At 40.3% G+C, this 8,240-nt stretch overlaps 1 protein-coding gene across 1 annotated transcript; it reads right to left on the bottom strand.

The window, feature by feature from the left end:
• Nucleotides 1-2,359: 2,359 nt before the first annotated feature.
• On the bottom strand, nt 2,360-8,137 carry taf5l (TAF5-like RNA polymerase II, p300/CBP-associated factor (PCAF)-associated factor). The gene is made up of 5 exons (XM_008418800.3): nt 7,874-8,137; nt 6,100-6,241; nt 5,895-5,999; nt 4,714-5,468; nt 2,360-4,012 (listed from the first exon to the last, which is right to left on the bottom strand). The coding sequence occupies exons 2-5, from the start codon at nt 6,236-6,238 to the stop codon at nt 3,212-3,214; spliced, it is 1,800 nt and encodes a 599-aa protein (XP_008417022.1). The 5' UTR covers nt 6,239-6,241; nt 7,874-8,137; the 3' UTR covers nt 2,360-3,211.
• Between the last annotated feature and the right edge of the window lie 103 nt (nt 8,138-8,240).

Here is an 8,240-nt window from a genome sequence, read left to right as displayed (position 1 = left end):
TTCTATTGGAAAGTAACTTCAAAAATACAAAATATTACTGAGTAGTTTTAGTTTCTAGAGCAAATATCTTGGTACATTTGAAATAAGACAAAACTAACTTACAAGTAACTTTTCAGCAAGATATAATGGCATGTTTAAAGTAAATGATTCTCTATTATTGATGAAAAAAGTACTAGTTCCATGTGCAAATCGTTTCACTTATAACATGAAAAATCTCTTATTGGTATAAATAAATTGCCAGTGAACTTTTTTTTAATCAGCATTAAAAATATTGACTTAAAACAAGCTCCTGTATCTTGCAGAAAAGTTACTTGTAAGATAGTTTTGACTTATTTCAACTGTAGAAAGATATTTGTACTGACAAAATACACCAAAAGTACTTGGTAAGACTTAATTTTTTTTGCATTGTTGTTTTAAATGACATAATCTGCCAGTGGAGCTGATATTTATTCATCCACATTAAGGAATTATTTGCTTAACACAATCTCATATATCTTGCCGAAAAGTTACTTGTCAGTTAGTTTGTTGTATTTAGATATTTGCACCAGAAACTAGACCAAAAAAAAACTTGGTAAGATTTTGTGTTTTTGCAGTGTAAGCACTATAAATGAAAGAAACGAAAGGAAAATGTAGTTTTATTAACGTTCTATATGTTGTATGTTTGAACTAGGACTGCAAAAGACAATTCTAGTAAATGTTGTGTTTTTGCAGAAAACTAGCTTTAAATTAATCTGCAGTATAACAGGAAATCCCCATTTTAGTGAAACACATTGATATTACCAACCTCTACATAAACTCAAGCTAAAGTAAATCAAGTTGAATTGGAAACAACAAAACAAACTCCACTTCCTTCATAAAACTCAACTTCTACGTTGCCTTTAAGGCCTGAAAGATCCATATGTCATGAGATGCAATGATAATTACAGATTATCGTTTATGAATTATGTATTTCACTGTATGCAGGGTTTGTGAAAGAAATCTCAAATCAGATCTACAGGCCAGAGAGAGACTTTAAGACTTGTTAAGCAACTTCAAAGATCTGGACAAGCTGGATAGTTGACTGTGTGTGCATGCTTACGCAGTCGCTCACATTGTTCTGTCCGGCTCTGCAAGGTGTGAACCAGAATCGAGCTTCGACAAACAAGGGGAAGTGAATGTTCACCTTCATAACAGGAAACAAGCATGTGGATTTATTTATTTTTATTATTTTTTACTGCACTTAGCTGCTGCAGAAGGCAGACATACTGTAGTCTGAAGATATTCTGTCCATCCATCCATTTTCATCCATTCATTTTCTTGACACCCTTGTCCCTTAGTGGGGTCGGGAGGGTGCTGGTGCCCATCTCCAGCTAACGTTCCGGGCGAGAGGCGGGTTTCACCCTGAACAGGTCGCCAGTCTGTCGCAGGGCAACACAGAGACACACAGGACACACAACCATGCACACACACTCACACCTAGGGGCAATTTGGAGAGGCCAATTAACCTGACAGTCATGTTTTTGGACTGTGGGAGGAAACTTGAGTACCTGGAGAAAACCCACACATGCACAGGGAGAACATGCAAACTCCATGCAGAAAGACCGGGGCCGGGAATCAAACCCAGACCCCTTCTTGCTGCAAAGCAACAGCTCTACCAACTGCGACACCCATATTCTGTCCAAAGTAACTATTTACATTTTCTTGAGTAATTTTTTACTTTTACTTGAGTAATATTCTTATTAGGTATCGCTACTCTTGAGTAAAATTCTTGGATACTCTACTCATTGTGAGTAACTTCATTGAATGAAGAGCAAGTTTATAACAAAGTGAGACCTCTTGTTTCTAGACAATCTTTGTTTCTTTATTGTTATTTTCTATCTGCTGAGCTTCAAGAGACACTTATAGAAATAAAACATCCCAAACATTGTATTCAAGTAACAGTAGCACTATTTCAACATGTTTTAGTAAAGAGCAGCTGTTCAAGAAACTACTCAAGAGTAATAAATAGTGAGTAAAATTAATATTTAAGAATTACATCATCAGACGGACTAAAATATAAAGTGGAAATGTTGGTACTTTAAGGACAATAATTCATAAGTAACAAAAAATAAAATCAGGCAAAATAAATGTTTAAAAATCAGTTTTTTAAATGTTAAATTCATGAAGCTTTAACAAAAACTGCATGTGTGTTTGTGTCTGGTGACTTTTTGGTTAAAACATGTTCATTTTTCATTCAGTTGGTAGAAAATCCAGAAATTTTACTCAAGCAAAGTAGAAATACTTCATAATAAAATTTACTGAAGTAAAAGTAAGCAGTTACTACACAACTAAGCCTGTATGGATGTAGTGGGAACAGAACATGTACGGTGAACAGAGCTGCTGAAACTTACAAGTTTATTCCAACTGCAGCAATAAGCAAGTTATCAATAACGTTATTGTCCATAGAAACCCCCCCCCCAACATTTTTCCCCTTTTACTGGTGCTATGCATCCAGATTCCTATGGAACAGAGTGAAAAATGCTCAGGAACGGCCAAGTATTTACACTTCATCTACAGTATAAAGAATATATCAACAATCAGGTTTCAGAAACAGAAAATCCTTTTTTTTTTGTTGCCGATTGTTTTGGTGCTTTCTTACGATACCATGAAAAACTATGACGGAGTATTAGGGCCACGCTTAGAAAGCAGAATTAAATTATGAGAAGTTTAAATAAAACGAGATTAAATAAAATTTAAAACACAGGACGTTGTAGTATTACAAGAATAAAGTTGAAATATTACCACAATAAAGTCATAGTACTGAGAATAAAGTCGACTCTTTTCTATAAATATTAGTTTTTAGACTTGAAGTAAGTTGGGATTATTCTTGAAATGAGTTTTTATTTTCACATTTTTACAACTTTGTTCTCAAAATATGACTGTTTATATTGTGTTAAGATTCATTATAACTTTTTCACAGGATTCTTATTGTAGAACTTTTTTCTCGTAGTTTATTTTTGTAACATGACTTTTTTCATATTATTACAACTTTATTCTTAAAATATGACTGTTTTTATTCTCATTATTCCTGCTTTAATCTGGTCATTTTATTTTACTTATGGCCCTCCTGCTCCATGGTAAAAACCATGGCGTCTGCAGAAGACGCCAACATTTCGGTAACTATGCTTCCACGATGTTCCACATCAACATGAATGAAACTGTGGAAGTGAAATCGGAGCGGAGTCGTTTGTTGCTACGGCTCGGTTTTCTCCAGCGCCGTTCCTGTGACCAGCAGCAGGTTGCAGGCCATGAACTGGACGTTCAGGACGTTGCTGGTGTTTCCCACGTACTGACCCACCAGCTCGCCGGACGAGCCGTCGGCGGCCGGCGCCCCGCCGTGCGCGCTGCGGATGTCCCAGACGCGGACGGAGTTGTCTATGGAGGAGGACGCCACCAGGCTGCTGTCCGGGCTGAAGGACAGGCTGGTGATGCTGTCCGCGTGGCCGCGCAGCTCTTTGAACAGCGTCCCCGCCGCCAGGTCCCACAGCTTCACCCGCTGGTCCTCGCCGGCCGACGCCAGGTACTTCCCGTTCGGCGAGAAGGCGAGCGCCAGCACGGCGCCGCGGTGGCCCGTGAAGAGCCGCACCGACTGGCCCTGCTGGGTGCTCCACAGCCGCACCGTTTTGTCCGCGGAGCCGGTGGCCACGTAGTTGGAATTGGGGTGGAATTTGACGCAGTCGACGTCGGACAGGTGGCCGACATAGAGCCGTAGCGGGTAGGAGCGCGAGAAGGTCCAGAGGCGGGCGGTGCGGTCATGGGAGCCACTGGCGAAGTAGAGGCTGCAGGGGCTGACGTCCAGGTCCCACACTGGGTAGCTGTGGCCCTGGTACAGCACTGTGTTGGTGAAGCTGCCCAGGTCCCAGTAGCGGATGGTCGAGTCCTCGGAGCAGGACAGCAGGCCGGAGCTGTCGGTCAGGAAGGCGGTGCGATAGACGGGACCGCTGTGGCCGCGCAGCATCTTCACCTCGCTGCCGCAGCCGTCCTCCTCGTCCACCTGGAGGACGACAAAAAATATCAGTACACGTCTGGAAATACACGCAAATACAACGACGTATTAGAGCCATTACGAACATGTTTACATGTATATATATATATATATATATATATATATATATATATGTGAAAAGGAGTAAATGTCTGCCAAAAAAAGACAGACATTTTTAGATTAATCTCAGAAATTTTTAAGAAAAATCTTGGAAATTTCTGAGTTTGAAATGTCGACAATTTTTGAGAAAAAAACATCCAAATTTTGAGGATAATCTCAAACTTTTGAATTTCAAAGTTAAAAATTTGCCAGAAAAAAACTCAAAAATAGAGATTAATCTGATAAATTTTCTAAAGCAAAACAAAAAACAAAAAAAACTGAGAAATTTGTTTAGTTTCAAAAGTTTAAAATTTGCAAGAAAAAACTCTGAAATTTTGAGTTTGATCTTAGAAATGTTCATGAAAAAAATCAGGACATTTCTGAACTCCAAAAATCAAAATATGTGAGAAAGATTTTCTAGAAAATTTCAGAAAAGTCTGAATGTGAAAAATTTGTGTCTTAATTTTTGTCTTACTTGGGATTAATTTCCTGGAAAAAGGGTTTTGAGTTTATTTCAGTTAATGAAAATGTTCTGTCATTTCAGTTTTAGTTGACTATCGTAATGTTGATCTGAACTCTTAAAGTAAAGACGACTAGTTTTGTCGGCTCACCTCCTCCTCTTGCACGTCGCACGCCAGGTGGATGTACGACACGTCGGCCTGGTGCGGTTTGGCCTTCAGCTTCCTGGCCCGGAGGCTCCACAGCTTCACGGCGGAGCTGTCGAACCCGGCCGCCAGCAGCCGGCTGTCCGGCGAAACCTCTGCCGCGTTCAGCATCTGCTCCGTGTGGTGGAAGGCGTAGAAGCAGATGGTGGTGAGCGACGGCGGGCCTTCGCGGACTTTCTTGATGCAGTCCTGCAGCGCCAGAAGCGCCACCTCGTTCTGCGGGATCCCGGCGGGAACCTCCACCGCCTCGGCGCCGCCCTCGCCTCCGCCCGCCCAGGAGCCGGCGTTGGCGGCCGCCATGGAGCCTGCGGCGGCTCCGTACAGCTGGTACTCGGTTCGCCTGGAAGCGGTGACCTCCACTTGCAGGTGTGTGCTGAGCGCCCTGCAGATGGCGCTGTTGTCGTCGCTCTGGAGGTAGCGCAGCAGGTAGCTGTGAGCCGGCTCCGTCAGGTGAACCACATACTTATGCTCCAGGAAAGACCTCAGCTTGGGATAGGCGGCGACGTCCTGCGCCGTGACGACGTGGCGGAGCTGCTCCACCACCGACCGCTGCTCCCCGTCGTGAAGAAAGGCGTCGTGAAAACGGACGTAGAAGCTGTCTACTGCCCCCTTCAGGCCGCAGTGCACCATGTCAAGGTGGAGATAAACGAAGAGCGGGTAGAGGAGGCTGCTGACCTCCTGGGCATATGAGATTTCTGTTTCTGTTAGTGGAAAAATGGGAAATAATCTCAACATTCAGGATCAAAAAAGGCCTTAAAAATTCCCATTTAGAGCTGCAACTAACGAATATTTAAGTAAACAATTATTTTATACGGGGTTGTTTGTTTGACACCAAATTTGTTAGATTTTTTTTTAAGTCAGCAGGTGGGGTGTGGTTGTTTTACTAACCTCTTTTCACTGTCACAAAAGTCTAAATCTAAATTCTATGGAGGTAGATATGTGCCAATATCCTCCTTCACCAGCTCTGTTTACGCCAGAGCTGCTTCTTCTACTGGGTTGAACAGGCATATGAACATTGCTGCCATCTAGTGTCTAAAGGCTGGTTTTGCAGCCAAGCAAGAATAGAGACTATTTGAGAAGTACTGATGTAGAGGATGTTACATGCAGTCAAAGTGTAGGTGTGATACCTGAGAGAAAGCAGCGGAGCCTGGAGAACTGGACCTCATACTGCTGCGGGTCGGGCTGGCAGGGAGCAGCAGAGACGATGTTGGCGTAGCCCGACTCCGTCTGCACTGCTCACAGCGAGGAGGAGAAGAAGAGAAGGAGGAAATCACTTTAGTTACATCATGATGATTGTATTTTAAATAACGGCCAAAGAAAGAATGAGCTCACCAGTCAGACCAGCAGCCAGCTCTTCTGTGGACTGGAAGAGTTTGGCTCCTTTCAGGGAGCTGTCAGTATCCACATACTGTCTCCTCTTCAGGTACTGAGCCACAGCGTACTGGATCTGCTCGGCCCGGACCCGTTTCATGACCTGACAGGAACGAAAAACATCAACGCTCAGGCCTCCAAATCTGAGCAGGGAATCCATCCTTCTTTGCTACTAATTTATGAGGAGTGCGACCTAAAACCAGCTGGAATGACTGAGTATTGAAGGGCGGTATGGATTAAAAATAAACTATTTTTCAAGCCAGATCCCATTTTAAACCTTTTTTTTTCCTAAAGAAAAAGAAACTACAAATGACAGGAAATATTTTCAAAAAGTGGATTTTATTTCAATCATTCCTTCTCTGAGTCGTACGATGAAGAATTATGGCCGAGCTAGGAGAATTTTTGTTCAATTACAACAATATAATCATAACATTACCAGTAGAGACACAATTTTACCAGAATAACATCTTAAAATTATGAGAAAAAACAATTGTTTTATAGAAAAAAAGCGTTGACAATTATTTTTATCTGTTATGATGGAGTTCTCCTAAAATTACAACTTTATTCTTCTAATATTAAGACTTTATTCTCATTATTTCAGCTTTGTCATGTGACATTATTAAAATTTTATTATGTCTGTATTCTTTTAACTTTATGACTATTTTTGTGAAAAAAAAAATCTTAGCCTAGCCTTTATATTTCGTAAAGTAAAACTAATTTTATAGAATCCACATTTTCCAAAAATTAAATCTTCAAAAAACAAAAAAATTTGAATAATCAATAAGATTGAAAACAAGTTTGAAAAAGCACTGTATCTCATGAAATAAAAACATTTAAAAATGGCCCAAAGAGATCATATAAAGCTGTGTTTCATGGTTGGAAAGCGTAAATGTCTGCTGGGCTCTGCATAGTTGGAAACAGGAGATTTACATTTATTACTGAAGGAATTTGTAATAAAAACAAACATGTAGCATAAAAATCTTTGAAAAAATAAATCAGTGAAGGAGACTGGCAGGATGAGGAACGTTTACTGTACACAAGACATCTGAGACGGTGATATGTTTCACCTTTCTTATGGTGGAGGCATGACCTCTGACCTTAACTGAAGCAAGTGTGGGCATGTTGTGGGATTTTTTGGCTTCAGACTATTCAGTGTTTTCCCCATTTGTGGATAGAGTCTCTGAGAAATGACTTTGTAACTCTTTGCACACTGATGTAATTTGTTCCTGAATGTTTAGCTTTAGATTATCTTTTAGACTTACTTCACTTTGGTAGGAAAGTCCTATTTATGAAAGCCTTATTATAAAACTTTTGTGTTTTTGCATTTTTATTGGAAGAATTTGACAAGATGAAAGTGTGTTTTGTCTGATAAAGCATGTCTTAAACGAAAAAACTGCTTTCACTTTTAAATTTAAGTCACATTTTTAGTTTTCCTAAAAAACTCCTCCAATTTAGAAACTAGAATACTTAAACTACTCAAACCGGGACTAAAATATTCCACACTGATGGCAAAATACTTAAAACCCAGTTTGTGATGTGCAAAACCGTTATTTTGCCTTTTATTTTACTTTGAAAAATCAAAAAGTCGTGATGCTTCTGCGACGCAACGCTGTCAGATCGTTTGATGGAGCTAACCGGCTAATTTAGCTCCGTTAGCAGCGGAGCTAACGGTAAAGGCTTTTCATGGGAATATGTTTCATTCTGAGTCATTGCAGGCTGCAAAACATTTACTCACTGCATTTTGTCGTGTTATCCTCAGCCGTCAGATCATATAAGTAAGGCGGTCTAGTTTAATCCAGACTCTAACTGAACGAATATTTCTATCTTTCATTGCCGCGCCATCATGGATTATCTTCTTTTAAACTGGCTGACTGTTAACGAACTGGTGTAATGGCGCATTACTGCCACCTATAGTCTGGACTGTAAAACAGCGCATTATATCCAAAATGTTTATAAACGGGACATATATTCTACTTTTCAGCACTTTTCAGTTGCTGCAAATTCTTATTGAATGAATTATTATAAATTAGTTTTTAAACAAACTTTTAAATAGAAATAAACACTTGACACACTGTGTCTGACTTCCAGCTGTACTTTTTAAT

The sequence above is a fragment of the Poecilia reticulata genome, chromosome 1 (assembly GCF_904066995.2).
Source record: "Poecilia reticulata chromosome 1, P_reticulata-male-v2, whole genome shotgun sequence".
In the NCBI taxonomy this organism is placed as follows: Eukaryota; Metazoa; Chordata; class Actinopteri; order Cyprinodontiformes; family Poeciliidae; genus Poecilia; species Poecilia reticulata.
This window is presented reverse-complemented; position numbering and strand designations above follow the sequence as displayed.